This window comes from Atractosteus spatula, chromosome 11 (genome assembly GCF_055471065.1).
Source record: "Atractosteus spatula isolate fAtrSpa1 chromosome 11, fAtrSpa1.hap1, whole genome shotgun sequence".
Taxonomy (NCBI): Eukaryota; Metazoa; Chordata; class Actinopteri; order Semionotiformes; family Lepisosteidae; genus Atractosteus; species Atractosteus spatula.
Window position 1 is genome coordinate 6,093,375 of NC_142716.1, and position 18,334 is coordinate 6,111,708.

At 35.6% G+C, this 18,334-nt stretch overlaps 1 protein-coding gene across 2 annotated transcripts; it reads right to left on the reverse strand.

The window, feature by feature from the left end:
* Window positions 1–1,823: 1,823 nt before the first annotated feature.
* kiaa0040 (KIAA0040 ortholog) lies at window positions 1,824–17,905 on the reverse strand. 2 transcript variants are annotated; one of them, XM_088927874.1, is made up of 2 exons: window positions 17,888–17,905; window positions 1,824–4,790 (listed from the first exon to the last, which is right to left on the reverse strand). In XM_088927874.1, exon 2 carries the CDS (start codon window positions 4,110–4,112, stop codon window positions 3,777–3,779), a length of 336 nt encoding a protein of 111 aa, XP_088784000.1. In that variant the 5' UTR covers window positions 4,113–4,790; window positions 17,888–17,905; the 3' UTR covers window positions 1,824–3,776. The 2 variants fall into 2 exon arrangements, with proteins under 2 accessions (XP_088784000.1, XP_088783999.1); XM_088927873.1 differs by lacking the exon at window positions 17,888–17,905 and adding an exon at window positions 7,956–8,249.
* Window positions 17,906–18,334: the final 429 nt, after the last annotated feature.

Here is an 18,334-nt window from a genome sequence, read left to right on the forward strand (position 1 = left end):
AGTTTCTAACCTTTCAAGATTATTGTGAAAGTACAATATTTCTTTATTCCAGAATATTAGAAAAATATACAGATGTATAAATACGCAGTACACAGTTATCAAAGGTGTGCAGCTGATTCACAATAATGCACAAGTCTCACATTGTTCAAGCTGCGTTTTGTAAATGTGATTCTGAGTAGCTGAATCACTCAAATTACAGTCCAGACCTGGCTCAGAGCAATGGCTGTCTGTCTTACCTTCAAGGTTTGAGGAATACAGGTGGGGCAGACTTGACATCATCCACTGAGGTCTGCCTAAAGAGGTTCCCTGAAGAGTTATATTCATCAGGGATGGAAAACTTGAATGAACTTAAAGACATAGAAGAACATAAGAATGTTAACAAGAGAGAGGAGTCCATCTGTCTCATTTACAGTAGCTGATAGTAGCTATCTGATTATCTCATCCAACTGTTTCTTGAAAGATGGCAGGGTGTCAGCTTCAACAGTGTGGCTGGGTAGCTTGTTCCAGACTCCAGCAGCCCTTAGTGTAAAAAGGTACCTTCTGTTCACAGGTTTAGATTCATTTCTCCATAGTTTTCACTTATGCCATCTGGTTTGTGATAGAGATGTTGGATAATCAATATGAAGATATTTAAACTGCAAACAGGACAGTTTTAGTCAATGGCAGTGATGTCTAAAGAGATAATTAAAAACAGATGTCATGTGCATTTTTAACTTTAATGCCTAGTTAGTCTCATTGGTTATATTTGTCATCTCTTTCAAAGGTGGCAGTTTGGAGCTCCCACTACATTTAGAAATGGTGAAAAAATAATTCATATATGGAAATGCTAAAAATGTGAAGTACATATTTTTGTCAGAGTGTCTGGGTGGGGATTTTACATGTGTCATTCTGCATGCTGAAAGCCTGTAGTGAATTAACACAGCAAGCCTGGTCTGTGCTCACAGGTGTCAGGGCCTGCAGCTGGTTAAAAGGATTTCTGCTGGGTGTGTCAATGAAGAAAAACAGAATTTCGACATTATTTCTTTGGCACTTTGTAATTCCGTCAGTGCTTTACTGCTAATAAAGTTTAACTGCCTGCCACAAGCTGATATCGTATGGGACAACATATGAATATAATTCCAAACAATATATTGTTAATATACTGTATACTGTAAAACAAAATAATTTGTTTGGAAGCAGTTCTAGTGCTGTCACTATCTTCTTACTTTTTTGTGACTGTGACTATTACCTTGCAGATACATACAATGCTGGTGTCCAAGCCACTTTATAAAATAAGAAGGTATGAGAGGATACAAACAATTAAGCGACTATTCTGATCACCTACTTCACTTGATTGCTACCAGCTAATGGATCTTAATGTGCCACTTCCTGAAAGAAGCCAGGGTGTCCACTTCAACATCGTGCTTTTTTTCAGACCCCGACAACCTTCGATACTTTAAATTTAACATGTACCTCCCCAGTAATTTCCACTAATGTCCCCTGGTTCATGTTTCACAGATGATTCTGAAGACGTCCTTTTTGTTGACTTTGTGAGACTCTTTGAGGATTTTGAATACTTGAATCAGGTCCTCTTCTCCATTTCTTCCCAGTTCAGGACTGAAAAGTTCAAGTTCTTATCACTGAAGGACACGTTTCAGTGCAGGCTATAACATTGATTTGCTTAGACATTTTCACATTTGTCTTCCCAGTGGGGTTTTCATATTGGTGAGTTAAGGTTCAATGGACACGTGGAACTTCCTCTTTCAATTGTATTACAGTACAGCCCTTCGCAACAACCATATCTGTTACATTTTTAACATGAAAAGTTCCACATACACAGATTATTTCAGCAGTTAATAAATGTTTATTTAAAAATATTCACATATTATTCTCAAATAAAACTGAAAAATTAATACAACTATAGAAAAATACAGTATTTTGTCTTTGTTAAGTTTCTAAAGTGTATTGTACAAAATTACAAATAAGAAAACATTTCCAAAGCTGTGAATCAATATACTGTATAGCACTAATGGTCATGCAGTAGCTACAGCAGTCATTCCATATCATTTTGTAACATGATCATGTCCAATTGTTTTTGAAGGAGACAGAATCCTACCCATGAGACAACACCGGCTTGCATAGTCTTGTTTTTATAGAAATAACCTTTATAGAAGTAGTTAGATCACATGTGCTTCTCTTTAGGGGCCTATTAAGCAATAAATATTACAAATCTGCTGTCAAGCACCCTAAATAATTCATCTTTTACTTCAGTGTTCTGTTGCTGGAAAAGTGTCGGAAGTCTAATCATCATCATCATATGTAAGAGGCATAAGCATTTATTAATAGCTTAACCACATAAGGTGCACATTGTTCAACATCAAAAATGTAGTTAAATTCTTAACTACTAGTAAATGCTTTTTCTCCCCCATAACAACATGCTAGTGCAAAGTAGCAGTCAGACTTTCTCAGTGAAATACATGAAACTCTCAAGGGCCTTAAGCAAACTAGAAAAACCAATGTGACTCATCTTCAAAACTAAGAAGTCTATCAGTATTCAGCCTCTGCGAAATATCACCATTATTCTATGAAGGAAAGTATTAAAAGTGGGAAATAATGTAGAAAATAATTTTAGCTGATACAATAGCAGAAAACACTGAGGCAGGCAGCTACAAAGCGAAGTCAGCAATGCAAATGTACCCAATAAGGAAACTAAATGCCAAGTCAAATTACATTCCAAGCTTTGAATAAAGGACATCTGGAACTCGAAAGTGAATAGAATCCCTTTAGATCTCTTTCTAAGCACCATGGTACTGTGAATCTAAAGTAAGGGACTTATTGTGGATGGTCACACAAATATGCCTGTACTTGTACCATCTGCCTGGCTGCGGAATAAGTCTAATTTAACTGGTTGCCATCTTCTATATAGACAACAATATGCCTTATTAGTAGCCATTGCATGTTGTATGAGAAACTGCATATAAAAATAAGAATTTCCACACTCAAATACAATACAACTACACACAATTGTTGCTCACAAAAATACAAATTCTGTAACAGATGCAATAGTTCTTTTTGGAAGTCATACTTGTTTCATATATATTTAATTCTTTTAAACGTCTTTTTAGTGTTTTGTTTTGACTTGAAATATTTTCTGATTATTAGCCAGAATAAAGACATGCAAGTTCCTTTATTGAGCAGATGTCTAATACAGACTAAACCAAACACAATAAAACTACTGGAAAGGCAGTTCTCTTAAAAGGGAAGTGAGCGAGTAATTTCAATCTGAGAATAACATGGAAACAGCCAACAAACTGAAAAATGTTCATATTTAGCTCAAAATTAAAACAAACAATAATTGTGGTTCACAGATAGCCGTGAAAACCCCATTGAGCTCTCTACTAGGAAGTACAGAAATTCATGAGACTTTGCATTCTCAGGCATAGGCTTTACCGCTGAGCACTTGACTTCCAGGAAACCCACATATGCTCAAAGGAGTCTCATGCATGGTTGTGCCCAGATTTAGGTCAAATTTAGGAAAATCAGCCCTTGACCCTTGCACCAATCTAAATGTACTTATCGGCACCAAGTCTAAAAAAATATCCTGGAATTGGTGTTCCTCCAAAGGGTAACATGATTGCAATGCTGCTAGTTTCGATTCCTCTTTAAACACATGACCTTATACTGAATACAGTGTAAGTGCTGTGTTTAAGGATGTAGAGGCCGAGTAGAAATAAAGTAGAAATAAATAAATCAATAAAAATCAGCAGGTTCAAATGTGTTCTCATATGTTGCCCATGTTAGACCGTTGTCAGTGCCATTCTATCTGGGGTCATTGGCCCTGCTTTAACAGAAATCCACAAATCTTCATTTTTGGGCTTTTTCTTCTTTTTCTTCATTTTGTCTGTCTTTGCTTTGGCTGACTGCTCATTGCCACCACAGCAGGCACAACAGGAGCAGCACCCAGTCCGCCGGTTGCAACAGCAGTGACAACACACCACTACAGAGGTAAAGAGCACCACCAGAGGCAGAGCCAGCAAGACCACCAGGCACACTGTGTTGTAAATCCCTTGATCGTGCTTGGATATGGAAGTGCTCCACAAGTCACTGAAAAATTTCAAAATCTCGTTCCTCATGTTTCAACACTTAGGCATATAAAATTGCCCCAGAGCTCATGAACAGATGGGAGAGGAGAAGCGAATGGTGTTAGCAGATAAAAACACAACTGGAAAAGTGCAGTGGTGTCACAATTTAAACAGGAAGCGGGTTTCTGCTGTGACAGGCTTTTTTCAGGACTGTGTTGGTAAAAAAAGAACAAAAGAAGTGAAGAAGTGTCCGCAAAAGTCTGCAAGGATCAGTTCATTTTCTTGATGTTTTCAAATCGTGGATGATTTCCTCTTGTGTTTTTGTAACAGTTTTGATTGTTGTTGTTGGTGCAAGAAGGTGCTTCCTATTAACCTCAGAGTGTCTGGTGCAGGAAAAAGGAACTGAACAAGAATTTCGAGGTCTAAATAATCTCTTTACTCCTGTGTGGAGTATGCCAGTCTTCCAGCTCTCAGTTGACAAAAACAATAAAGATTAAAGACAGTTTTACTGCCTGAGTTCAGTTCAGATTCCAGAGTAAAACATATAGAATTTAGGTCTTGATGGTTGAAGGGTTTTCAGAATCAGCCTATTTACTCCCAGCGAGATTCCCTTTGGAACAGCTCTTTCACGAGTCTCCATCTGCTTTCCAGCTCTATTTTAAACCACTCTATTCAGATCCAACAATGACTGGAGAATTCACTGAGGAACTTGTTCATAAAAGGAAAGATCTGTGGAGAAAGAGAAAAAAATGAATAGATTTTTTCCAGTCCCTAAATCCCAGGTTACAGTTTTTATTTTTCTTTGCTTTCATTACTACAATGAGAGCTGTAATTTTACTTTGCCACCCAGCCACAAGTATAAACACTTATACCTCAGTCGAGATAGTCCAGAAATATTTTTCTGGGTTCTACCCACAGTACAGTATGTTGGTCTTGATACAGGTTTCTTGGCATGCTGATGTATGTGTATATAACATATGAGCAGGTGTCCCGTGTGTGACATTAAAATCTTTTGAATTTGTTGTTTCAAGTTGTTCATTTAGCAAAGCATCGCTAAATTAAGTTCGTTCCATGAGAATGATATATGGGTTGGTAAGACGACAAAACCGCTGGGTTCTTGCAGTTAATCTCCTCTGAGCCACAGCAACTGCAGAACCTTGTCAGTTGCTACTTGTTTTAGCCACAAATGTGTGAAATTGCTGTGCCTCTAATTGTATAGTCTTCCTGCCTGTCATCATTCACCATGAACAACAGGAAGCTGCACTTGCTGCTACTGGAAACCATTGAGGAGATAGCGGTGCCAAAGAAACAAAGACACCTGTTTTTTTCTGAAAGGAAAGCTTAAAGATGCAAGCATCTACACTTTTTAATTTTCAGATGTTTATGATGCAGTAGAGCCACAAGGTTTCATGTATATCAATACAGAATTCTTCCTTTTCAAGAAATTGGTGGAATGTCCCTTGTGTAACAAGACAAGCCCTAAAATACTCATAGCTATTAAATGGTGCGGATGTTGTTAATCGTCAGTATTTAGGCTTACTTGATTTATTATTGTTATCCAATAATTCTGATCGCCAATTAGTGGAGTCCTAGGCTCAAACCTGCCTTGCAATTATTCGTTTAATCTTGAGTTTTAAACTGTTGTTTATATATCAGGGTTTCTGTTTCATCAGCATTTTGATTTAAATTTTGAATTAGTTAATCCATTGAAAACCGGGCTGAATTTGAACCTGTAAAGGTGTTAAATAGCAAGTGAACAGACCACACAAACTGAAAGAGGCCTTTCAACCCTCTTTCGAAAGTGAGCCATTTACGTATTAGTGCTCATTTGGAAAACCTGAAATTTAAAAGGAAGAAGGTGGTGATCATGGATAATTTATCATACTGTTGAAAGTGGTAACACCTAACCACATTGTTTTAATTTTGCCTTAGTGATTCAGAGGTGTCAGCACAAAGTATATCTTGTCCAGATTTCAAAACAGTTTCAATGGAAAGAATGCACTATGTTTTGAAACATAGAAGAAAATATGATCACAGAATAATTAGATCTCATTTTTTAAGCTCATCTGGATGGATGAAATATCTGCCCTATCAAATTATTTCAGAGCCAGCCTGCCTCATTCCTTCCAAGACTTTTCCAAAAGGACATGTCTGCATGAGTCAAAACAAGTCTTCATTGCCTTTGTGGGGATCTCAGCATTATGTCCTTGACAGAAAATATTTAGAACATTACATGTAAAAGGAAAGGTGTCACCAAGAATTACTGCCAAACTTCACCAGCCGCCTTCAATAGTCTGTTAATTTCAAGTTAAAGCTTAAATAAGTACAGTATGTTTTCCAACTACAAGTAATGCGGTATGAACTTCTGACCTTTTCTAATGTCAAAACACAGTCCCCTCATAATAAACTCTTGGCTTGTCAAAAAGATTAAAACATTTAAGGAATCAGAATCACAAGGGGTTATTTTTCAGCACTCCACTTAAGATATTTAGTTCAGTTATCTAGATTAGTTAGAAGTAAATATTCCTCTAACTAAATTAAAAACCTGTTTTTCAGTGATGATTAAGGTAGTTGTGTATCTTGGAAATGTTAAGTCTTTTCATGGGAAGGGTTTCTACTTAAAATAAATCTTGAAACCCTTCTTGAAACTAGATGAGAGCTTCTTGCTGCACCTCAAAACTTATGTTTAGTTTATACTTTTCACATTTTAGATTAAACAAGCAAAAAAGTCTGTGTATAAATATCTTAAGGAAAGAGAGGCAGTATATAAATGTAAAAAACTGAGACAAGCTTTGAAGTTTTTTTAATGATCAAACACAAAGTAAACATTTTTTTCATTTGCCTGACCAGCTGGCTTATGTGACCTTGTCTTTATTTAGATAATGTCACCTTGAGATACACAAAGTGCTTAATTGCTTAACTACTTTGCATTTCCTATTATTTTATAAATTATTTTATTATTTATCACTTACTGTCTAATGCACATTTGTGGGTTACTGTGTCTAGGAACTTTGCTAAACTAGTGCTGTGTACAAACGTCAGGTAAATATCTTTAAAACTGCTGTCAAAAGAGCCTTCACAGGCTCTAAATCAGATCCTTTTTTAATTTTTTCTAAATTTTTCTTTGTCTATTTGCTTTTTTTTGTGTGAGCATAACATTTCTATGTAAATCATTTTCAATGTGGCATAATCCTCTACACAAGAAATCTCTTATTTTAATAATTTACCCCCTATATATCAACTGTCGACAGTCTACGTGATTCCATTCACAGAACGATAATGTACTGTGGCTAAAAATTAAGCTTTCTTTACTTCTGATAAAAATGTACCTTACTGTTTGAAAACCAATATAATAAACATTGGTCTGCACTTATGGGCTGGGAATCGGAAAAAATATTTATTTTACCCATTTCTGTGTATTCCATCATAGCACAAGAAACTGCTCAATGTACAAGAGTCTGCACAGGTTATCCAGATGTGTGCAGCTCATACTGAAAGCCAGACTGGATACTGAAGAATAAGTCATATCAACACCATTTTAGGACAATGAAAATAGAATCTTGATATACTTTCCATTAATCTTGTTTATGAATATGGAATTCTATGTATGCAACATTTCAATGGTTATGTGGAAAGAGTTTTTTTACCAACAAAAAGAGGACTTCTATAGAGAGTATAGAAGTAGGATAGAATTGATCTTTCCTAAATTTGTCTTTGCTAATCAAGAGCTGGTCAAAGGATACCAATGACATACAATAATATAGGCTATAGGTAATCCGACTATCCGATCTTCAAGAAAAGAAAAGTACAGTATTAGCTTCCTAAATCCACAACAACAAAATACAGAATTTACCTTACATAATGTGATAAAGGAACAAACCATTAGGCACTCACCAGCCAGTAAACGAAAACGTTTTTCTTTCAATACTTTGTTTCCTTTTTGATTTTCAGGTTTAAGCTTTTCGCTCCTCTTTTGAAGAGGCAGCACAGTTCCACTCCGAAGGCATACTTAAAGACACCACTCCCACTCAAGTGCTGTGTACAGACCTGCCTTTTCCTCCACCTGGCCTTCGATTCACTCGTATAGAACAGCCCGCTTTTCAGACAAGGCAGCGTGTGTTCATTTCCCATACCTAAGAAAGAGCCCTCTGTTTCTGCTCACACTCCCTGGCTGACACGCTGCATTCTTGTGGTTAGTTTATACACAGAACTTACCCGTGATGTCATAGTGCACTGCTTCCTGTAAGCCAGTGTGCCAGAGCTAACAAGAACCTTATCTAATGTGGCCTTTGCTGAATGCTCATTATTGGTCTAACAATTGTCACAGCTTAAACTTAACTTGGTTAAAAAAAACTCACCAAAATGGGTGGTACCTGTTCTTTAGGGAGCACGTCTGCCTTTGACAGGTTTGAAGGTTAAATAGTGATATTGTACCTTGAATATGGCACTTTCACTTCCAGAACACTAAATGTAGGGCATTGTTTATTAAGTATTAACTAGTAATAGAGTGCACTACAGTGAGAGACATATTACTTATTCACATACCATACATTCAGGAGCAGTGTTTTGCAAGTTTGGCGTCTGAATTTAGGATTAAAATCGCTCAATACTGAAAGCAAAGGAAAGCTAAAATCCCCAAAGTGATAGAATACTACAGTTGATTTTACTATGTTCTTACCTTGGTATCTATTGATCACAGATACATTTTGAAATTTTGTGTTGCAAGCTGGTTTTTAAGCATTTTCCTCTGGGTTTTCACATAGACTTTGATTGTGTTCAGTCCTTCACATATTTTACAGAGAAACATTATTCTATAAACCTCATCACATTGCATACACAGACACAACATGCCATTATTTAATGCTTTGTTTCAGAGCTAAGAACAATGTCAGAAATGGACAGCTATATTTGTGATGCACACAAAGTACCAGGTGAAGCAATTTTACAAAGGAAAAGAACATGTGCTTTCATTGCTCTTGGACAAATGCAACAGTAATATGATTACCTTATATTTCTTAGAGTGAACTTTGAAGATAACAACACTACTGTGCAAACATTTTAGACACAGGATTCACACATACAGTATACTGTGAACTCTGAGCATCAACAATTTATTCAAATACCTCATTGGTGTATTCTACTATTATTAAAACCTAAAAAAATGTTGTTAAAAAATCTTTAATTCAAAGTGATCAAAATATTCACAACTCAAAAAATCACAACTTGGGATAGATTATACATGAGTAGCACAAAAGTATTATAGCATTTGCTAATCCTTAAGAAATACTAAGGATCTCATTGTCAAATTTTCATAGCCATTAACATTACTTGTTGTCAGGATTTACTGTTAGCTTTAATCAAAAAGGCTACAATTTCAGTACAGAATTACGCATTAACATGGAAAAACATTAAAACAACAGAACAACAGTAAAAGCTAAGGCTTCTGGAAAACGGTATGTATGATGAGTACAATAGATTTAAACATTCCAGGAATGTAACTTTACAACTCTTAGCGTCCACCTAACTTAATTTTCTCTGCAATTGACTGGTATTTGCTGTGAACACATCATTTTATATAATGTTTAAATTTCAAAGGAATAATAGTGTTTAAACTACTACAGATCAACTACTAATCAATCATTAATGAGACGCACTGAGTGAATTTAAATGTACAGTTCCACTGTACTGTAGCTTTAAAATGAACTAAAAATACAGTACATACACACAAATATGGCACCAACATCTAAAAAGTATTTTAAACGTTCCTCCCAATCACACCCTTCTGTCACGATGAGAGAAATGAAAGTCAAGCTATTCTGTGTAAATATGCTCAAGGTGGAGTCTGCTTCAGCGCTAGGAAAGTGGGTGAAGCAGAAAAAATGAGAGATGTGATGTGTATGAGTCACATTTTGCAGTGCTCCTCCATGTGTTTTGTTGCCTTCTCTGATCACATGGTTCACAATTGCCAGTAGCAGGAACATGCTCTAAGTGGCAATAAAAGCTTCTACTCTTAATGTACCCCAAGGCCAGAAATGCAGATGCAAATCCTATTTATTCAGTCTGCAATCTTGCTATTTATTTATGGACTGAAATGAGGAGTATTTGAAAAGCACCATCTGTGTTCTGATCTCAGCAAAGTTCTAAGCACAAACACACTAACAGGTATTCTATCAACATCTTTGTATTTCGATAACCCTGGGGCAATCAAGACTTGATGGGAGTGCTACAGAAAGCTAAGTCTCTGTCAGATTTCCCCAGTTCAATGGAGATCTATACAGACCCCCTCCTCCATTTCCACCCTCTCCCTGATACCTGCTGTATAGCCTCCTAGATTATACCTGGATTCACTTCTGCCCTTGTGTGTAATCAGATAACCCACACCTCATATACAGTATACATTTTTTACCAAAGTAAAAAGTGGGTGTGTTGAGAAATGTACTGGGCAGATAGGTTTAAAATGCCCTCTGATCACGAAAGAAAAAAAATGCCCATGAAATAATTAATCCATTTAGTGTAGAAGCCTTTTTCTTTCTATGACTACTCAACTAAATACCCAAATTACTTATGAACAATATAACAGAGCATTTTTTATGAATGAACATTATGTAATGCTGGGTTTTTGCTTTAACAGCTTTTGTTATGGTAGATAGTTTGGGTGGAATTATGGACTTATGAATTACAATGAGGCAAAACTCCCTCAGTATTTAACATGAACAAAGTTTACCTTGGTTGAACAATGTTTTTTTGGTTGTGAAACACTCATAAACCACAAATGTGTAATATGTAATACATTTAGTTTGTTTTTTTCACAACTGTTAAAAAACAACAAAAAATGTTTCCTGGAAACTCCATGTTGTTACATTTTCAGGGTAGGAAATAAAATAACCTAATTAAATTCAACTGAAACTCATTTATAACATTATACTAGAGTGGTTTCTCCAGCTAACATAATATTACATTGAAAACAGTTTAACTATGTATAGAAAACTGGATGACTCCCAAAAGAATAATTCATTTGACTTCATATACAAATACTGCACAAGGATGCCAAAGCCATTTTAGAATTATAACTTTCAATATCTGAGTTTAGGAAACGGATAATTATCAGGCATAGAAAAAACATATAAGTGAGGGCATCTAAAATATTGTTACGAATAGGGGTTATGAAAATGGTGCAATTTCAAAAATAGTGGATTAATCAATAAATAAGTTAAGTAATTGTAAACATTTTACCAAGAATATACCAGAGCAGTTGGTATAATTGGAGGAAATCAAGTTCCTCAGGCACACTGGGTTAAATAAATATTTATTAACAATGACAATACACACACTAAACAACACAAAACATAAATATACAGACAAGTTACACTATGCATGAATTTACTAACCCGGTGTTCCAGAGACCCATATCTTGACCATCCAGAAAACCTCAGACTGCTAGCAAATATTCAGCTCTTATATAACACCTACAAATGCCAAAACTAAACAGAATAGTGCTACGGTTAAATCTCTCCCTCTGTAAACCACGGTGCTTAATGAGAACCTATCTTCCTATTCTAAAAACTGCACCCACCAACCAGGAGAGACAGTTTTTAACCTTAGGATTTTCTATACAGGAAATCAGAGTTCCCTAAAACAACAGGATAGAAATAACAACAGAATAGAAATCTGTCTTCAATCTGCCTTTCCCGGTGATCTGGACAAGGACCTCTAGACTCTCTCTGTCTCTGTCTTATTTCTGTCTCAATTTTTCTCCATCTGCCTGTTTTATGATGTGTTCTATGTGTTTTATGATCCTATACTGTTGAATGACATTTAATTATTTACCCAGAACTTAATTAACTAACATAAACCATGGTAAAATTTACAATTACAATGGATCACTAAATCTCACACCCTTATATCACAGCAAACATCTCCTTGCTTTAAAGCTCCCAATAACTGGAAATGTTGACAATAGCCAGGTGTTACCCATTGTATCGAGATTCTTCAAGACAGTTCAATAGTCACTTACAATATCCTATAATAACATTTACAAGAAAACACAGAATAATAATACACTGCAAAGAAGGAACATGCATCTTTATATGGTATTACACATAACTAGTATTAGTAGGACTAGTATTTTTTATTTAGCTCAACAGAACAGTATCAAGTGTACAATTTAATATAACTGTTAGCTTGATAGCTAAACTGAACTTTTGGTTTGGAATATTTATATGCATGTAAGACCTTGAAAGGAAATCTCCCTAAATCAGAATGAAATCTTCTTGAAAGTCAAGAGCCAAATATGCAGATATTTATGTCTCTGTATGATTTGTGGTATTTATTGGAATGCTGAAATTGATGTGCCCAGTCCAGCTATTCCACGGTCACTTTTAAGGATGTAGAGGTCTTTATGAGTTCAGAACGGCTGTATGAAAGAAAGAAACTTCAAATATATGACTCACTTACGTGCGGCTTCCTGAGGTTTCAATGTGTCATTTGCAGTCAAAATATTTTACTATTTCAGAGCATTACATGCCTGCTGTGGGACAAAACAACCTCTATGATCAGGAAAAAAATAAAAGATAAAACAATGAATATGGAAGGAGTGACACTACTCAGAGACTATTTCTGCTTTTGCAATTCATTCATAGGATATGGGCATTTTGTATTGTTAGCTAGCTTCCTATATTAGGCACTGTGCAATGAGTGAGTCAGAGTGGTTGCTAGTTTATGTTTTGGTGCCTGTAGGCAAGGTAGCAGAAGCTCAAACTTGCCTGAAAGACAAAAAATACATTTTCACGATGCTTTGGACAATAATAGTGAATGGTCCATATTTCACTTAATGCTCTAAACATTGAGACTGAAGATGAACAAGCATCTAACACTGTTCATATCACACATGCACTGGTGCAGATATTCATGCGGCTAGTTTTCTCAGTGACGTATGTTTTTGTCATGGAAATTAGCAAATTATCTTTTTTATTCACAAAAAGAACAAAGAGGAGATGAAGCAATAAAGTATTTTAAGGTTTTATTAAGCTATCTGGCAGAGTGAACTAAATTGTTTTTGCTGACATTGAAAGAGAATTTGGGGAAAATGTTTAGATTGGCAGGATTCTGATGCGCTGCTGAAAATAGACTTGCCATTTCTAACCAGTTAACCAAGCAACAGAGATGATGAGTCATCTGTATGCAATGAAGTACAGTGAAAAGGAAACAAGGAACATACTTTATATGTGCATACTGAATTTGTCAGGAATCATACACAGCAAGTTTACTTTTTTGTCCTTTGATTCAAAAACATTTTACGTAGTGTACCAATACAACAATATACAGTGATATAAACAAGTACTCAAAACAATTGTTAACTTGTGGGTTACAATTTTAAGTATCTCAGTTCATATCTATGTGTTGTGCAAATCGATGTAACTTTTATACTGCTGGTTTTGAGACATTTACATGGCTGCTTATTATTATAATGACTGATCTAGTGCTATATATTCAAATGAATTGTGGACCACCAGGATTCTTTAGCAAAATGTGACATGAATATAATATCTCTAAAACATGCAGTGTTCAACATTATGATCCTTACTATATGTAAATGACTTTTAGATTTATGCTAAAATATCTACAGTTTAGACCAGTGAAAAATTTATCAGATTGTTCCACTTCTTAAGTTGTTCAAATTTATTCATTAAATCTTGATATTGCTTCCTGTAAGAAATAAATTAATAGAAAATCTACGATAGCACCTCCCTTCTTTAACATGGGTAGGAAAAAAAGTTATCTTTAGTTATAGATGTGTGGAGCCACAAGTATGAAACTAAACAACATATTTTATGGATGTGTTAATTGTCACAAACACATTTCGGTACATCTCACTGATCTTTATCGAGTTTTACAGAATGTTTATAATTCATAATAATGCTTGATTAAGCATTTTTTCCCTTTATTTCTTAAAGACAGAGGAAAGGAAATATGTAAAGTATAAAGATTGTTTTAAGTAGATTGTACAGGTGCAGCATTTCTTGAAAAATAACAAATGGAAAATTCTACTCATGCAAGTCTTGAGTATTATGGTAAAGTATGTGGGCTTAGACAATTTTTGGTCATGGTGGAATTTAAAAATAGGTTTCAAACACAGAAATATTTTGAAGAATTAACATGAAGAGGTGCTGTATTACTGTGTAATCCACTGCATGCTGTAGTTCTGTATTACCATTGTAGAAAAATGCCTTTGACAGCAAGCATCCTTAATTTAAACAGGCCATGATTCAACATTATCAACAGAGATATACAGACTTATATCAGTCATTTGGCACCATATAGTACTTTATCAAATAAATAGAGCTTTCTGTCTCTTAAACTAAAGGAGGCTCTGTAACTGCACACGGAAGGCTACATTAGAATCAACAAAGAAACCCTGCTACTACCATGACAGTAGAATGCTTTGCAGTTCTGAACACATTGAGCCCACTACAATGGGGTTACATGCTATATTTCCAGAGCCACTAATAGAGGTGGATTAAACTTAAACTGCTTCCTGGGCATCACATGTGTTCAATATATAGAGCATGGGTTTATCACAATCTGTCCTTCAGATGAGACGTAAAACCAAGGTCCTGACTCTCTGTGGTCATTACAAATCCCAGGGTGCTTCTTGAAAAGAGTAGGGGTATTACCCTGGCATCTTGGCCAAATTTGGCTTTTACCAATCATGACCTTCTAATAATCCCCAACTATGAATTGGCTTCAATACTCTGTTCTCCTCCCCACTGATAGCTGATGTGTGGTGAGCATACTGGCGCACTATGGCTGCCGTCGCATCATCCAGGTGGGGCTGCACATTGGTGGTGGAGGGGAGTCCCCATTACCTGTAAAGCTTTTTGAGTGAAGTGTCCAGGAAAGTGCTATAAAGGTGTAAGGGATTATTTTTATTATCATCGCCATTTATTGTACAGTATTTTGGCATGGTTCTGCTATTTGTATGTTTTTTGCAAGGTACTGCACTGTACAGTCCTTGAAGTGCATGTCTTGCAGTTGGAGCAGGGCACTATCTCTTTAAAGAAATAATTCACAAGTCTGGCAAAGTGTCAGTTCAGCATAGACATTATTTTTTCCTGACTTTCAACTGGGAACATGAAGCATGCTCATGCCACATCACTCCCCTTACACCACACCTTATCAGTCCTCCATACAAACAATTCACACTCACTCCCTAATTAATAAACATATCAGATGAATGGCAAGGAAGGGATTTTTAAGACCATCCCTGCAATAGACCACATAAGACATTTGGGATACAATCCTCCTAAACCTCCACCTGCTCCAGGACATCAGGAGGTCTACATGATTTCTACCCAGGAAGTCCTGCTGGCCCAGAATGCACAAGCAACCTCAAAGGACAGGAAATGAAGACCAGTGATGCAATGTAATCTAATGTTCAATAAATACCTTTTGTAAAGAATGGGTTTTCCTCACTGAAATACTGAAAAAAGTGCTGTTATAAGAATTTCTGGAGCTGGAGGAAATATTTTTATATCTATGTATTTCTTGGCTCCTTAATACAGTGGTGAAAGACAGCAACTTCATGCAACCTTAAAAGGACTTTTCGGCTAAATATGCCTCTAAGCAATACAAACGTCACTGGAAAGTTTATAAAAGGCAGAACTACAAATTGTCTGCAGGCTCACTGCTGGTTGTCTCATACTTCCATTAGGAAAGCAGGTTATGGCTGAGGCAATAACAAAATAGTGAATTGAAAAAGAAGTCTAAAGAAGCACTCAGATGTAAGAAATACTAAAAACACACTGATGAATAACAGACTTTGAAATTTAGACCTTGGTAAACTTCACAATAAAAGTTCTTACTTTTTAGATCAGAATCACAACCTTTTTTAAATTCCATGTCATATTAGCTAGAGGTGTCAAATGCAGTTTTTTTTGCAACTGTTCTCTCACAGAAAACCACAAGATACTGCTTCCTGCCAGTTCACAGCCACTACCAAAGATTTTCTGGGCTAAAGTTTAGATCATGTTTCACAATTCAGTATTGTGAAACACTGTATGTACAGTACTATAGATTATGTCTTTAACAATCAAATACAGAAATGTATTTAGCTAACTATTAATTAGGTTTTAAAACTATTACATAATATAAGACACTCAGTTTTAGTTGCTAAACTGAATTGACAACTAGACTAAAATCTCAATCAAAAGATTCAGCCTGTGCTATAAGTATTAGCTGTACTATTTTTTGTGTTAATGCACTCTATTTCACAATGAAGTTTTGATTAATTGAATCTGTCAATCCAAGAGGAAGGATGGGTATTGATTGCAAAGGGCAGATACTATAAACAGGTGGCCTGCAAACACCAATGTATTTACTCACAAAAGTAATAATTAATTCCTCTGCTATTATGTGGGTTTTTGTAGGAAGAACTCTGTGTAGATTGCAAATGGCAAAGGTAACACAAATGTAATGGAATGATTTAAATAATGCTTGCAAGCAGAAATTTACAACATAAGTTATTACAAAATAATAAAAAACTGGAACATCTATCATATCTCTTATCTCCTGTCATTTCAGGGTGAAACACTTCAGAGGTTTCAAACTCACCTAAAACAGAGAAACGATTCCTATACATACTTTACAGACGAACATTTGTGTTCTTTTCTAAAAAGCCATGAAGAATGAACATTTCTAAACAGTCATCCTTCAACTGAAATTATTTAAAGGGAAAACCCATTAAGATGCTGAAGGCTGTAAAAACAATCCTTGTTACTGTACATAATGAATACTGTATGTATTGAGGAGGTGAGCATGCCAAAGGTCTTTTTTACTATCTGCAAAATGCAGAAAACTTTTGTGAAAGGTGAGTTTGAAAACCGAGTCATCATTGTAACCTTTTAAAGACAGAACATTTACTTAAAACAGGTGGATACTTTTACCATAGTGCTAAAATTTCAATAAACGCTAGAGAAAACTAGAAAAGTGATACAAGTGAACTTGGCAAATACAGAAAGCTTTTGAGTTCCTGTGGTAGCAACAGGCATTCTAATTTGAGTATACCTTGCACCTAGATAAGATGTTACAGTTTCATGAATGTGGTTCTCACTTGAAAACCAGCTCATCTGATACATAAAATACAAAAACACAGAAGATTTTAGTTTCTAAAGAAGCCACAGCTTTCTAAGATGGTTTATGGAGCACATTCACCGTTTGCTCTGTTATTAGAGCAGTAAATAGTTTCTCAAAGTATTAAAAAATGAAAAAAAAATTTCCCTCAGATTATTTTATACTGTAGGAATTAATTATATAATATCTAATATGCAGTACATAATATATTATTAACATATTGATTAATAATTATAATGCATATAATAAGGAATATTACAAATAAAAAAACAGTAAAACTAGCACTGCAATATACTGGATCAGAGCAATAATTTTCACCCATGTGATGTGTACACTCTGGCTACATCTTTATGCATGGTTGACGTACTGTGTCCAGTCATAATGATATAGCAACGTGCCTGATCTTGCTATGCTAATAAAAAATGACACTTGGCACTGTAATAAAAAAAGACTTTTAAACTTTTTATAACATACAGCCTTATCTGGTATTGGAAAATAACCCTTGTATGATATGTAACAAAATCTCTTACACTGGCAGAAAATAGGGCTTGAGACTGTATAATCACTTTAATGTGCTGCTTTTGATGCTTGCAAACCAACAGATTGCAATACAGTGTGAAACACAAGCTTCTTCATTGGCCCACTTTGCTTCGAAGCACCCCCAATTTAAAATAAAATAACAACAGAAACCATCTTACCTTTTGTGTGATACCAAAACATCCCGGGCTTCCCATGAGACCATTGCTTTAAAATGAAATCTTCCGTGACCAGCTCAGCACGTCTGTTATCATTGCGCACAACATTTTTTTGGTGATGCTGTGTTTCTAATCCATCACCACGAAATTTCCTATTAAGTCGACGTGTTTATGGCACTATTAGCAAGCCCTCCAACGGGGATGGTACAGCAGTCCATTCACATGTCAGCAGTAATTTAGTTTGATGGCTCACTGATTTGTGAAACTGCCCCGAGTTTCTGGGCTGTTTATATTGCCGTCCTACAGTACATCAAATACACTCCAGAAGGCATCATTTTAAATGGAGGACTCTGAAAAAATTCCAGTTTTGACCTGCAACTATAATGGTTTTTGTGTTCTTCCTTCTTGTTTTGTTCCCAGGATCAGAAGTTTCTTAGAAGTACACACCTA

What these genes read in the sequence shown, in the direction of transcription:
- kiaa0040 (XM_088927874.1), bottom strand. Translation starts at nt 4,112, where the DNA reads ATGAGGAACGAGATTTTGAAATTTTTCAGTGACTTGTGGAGCACTTCC.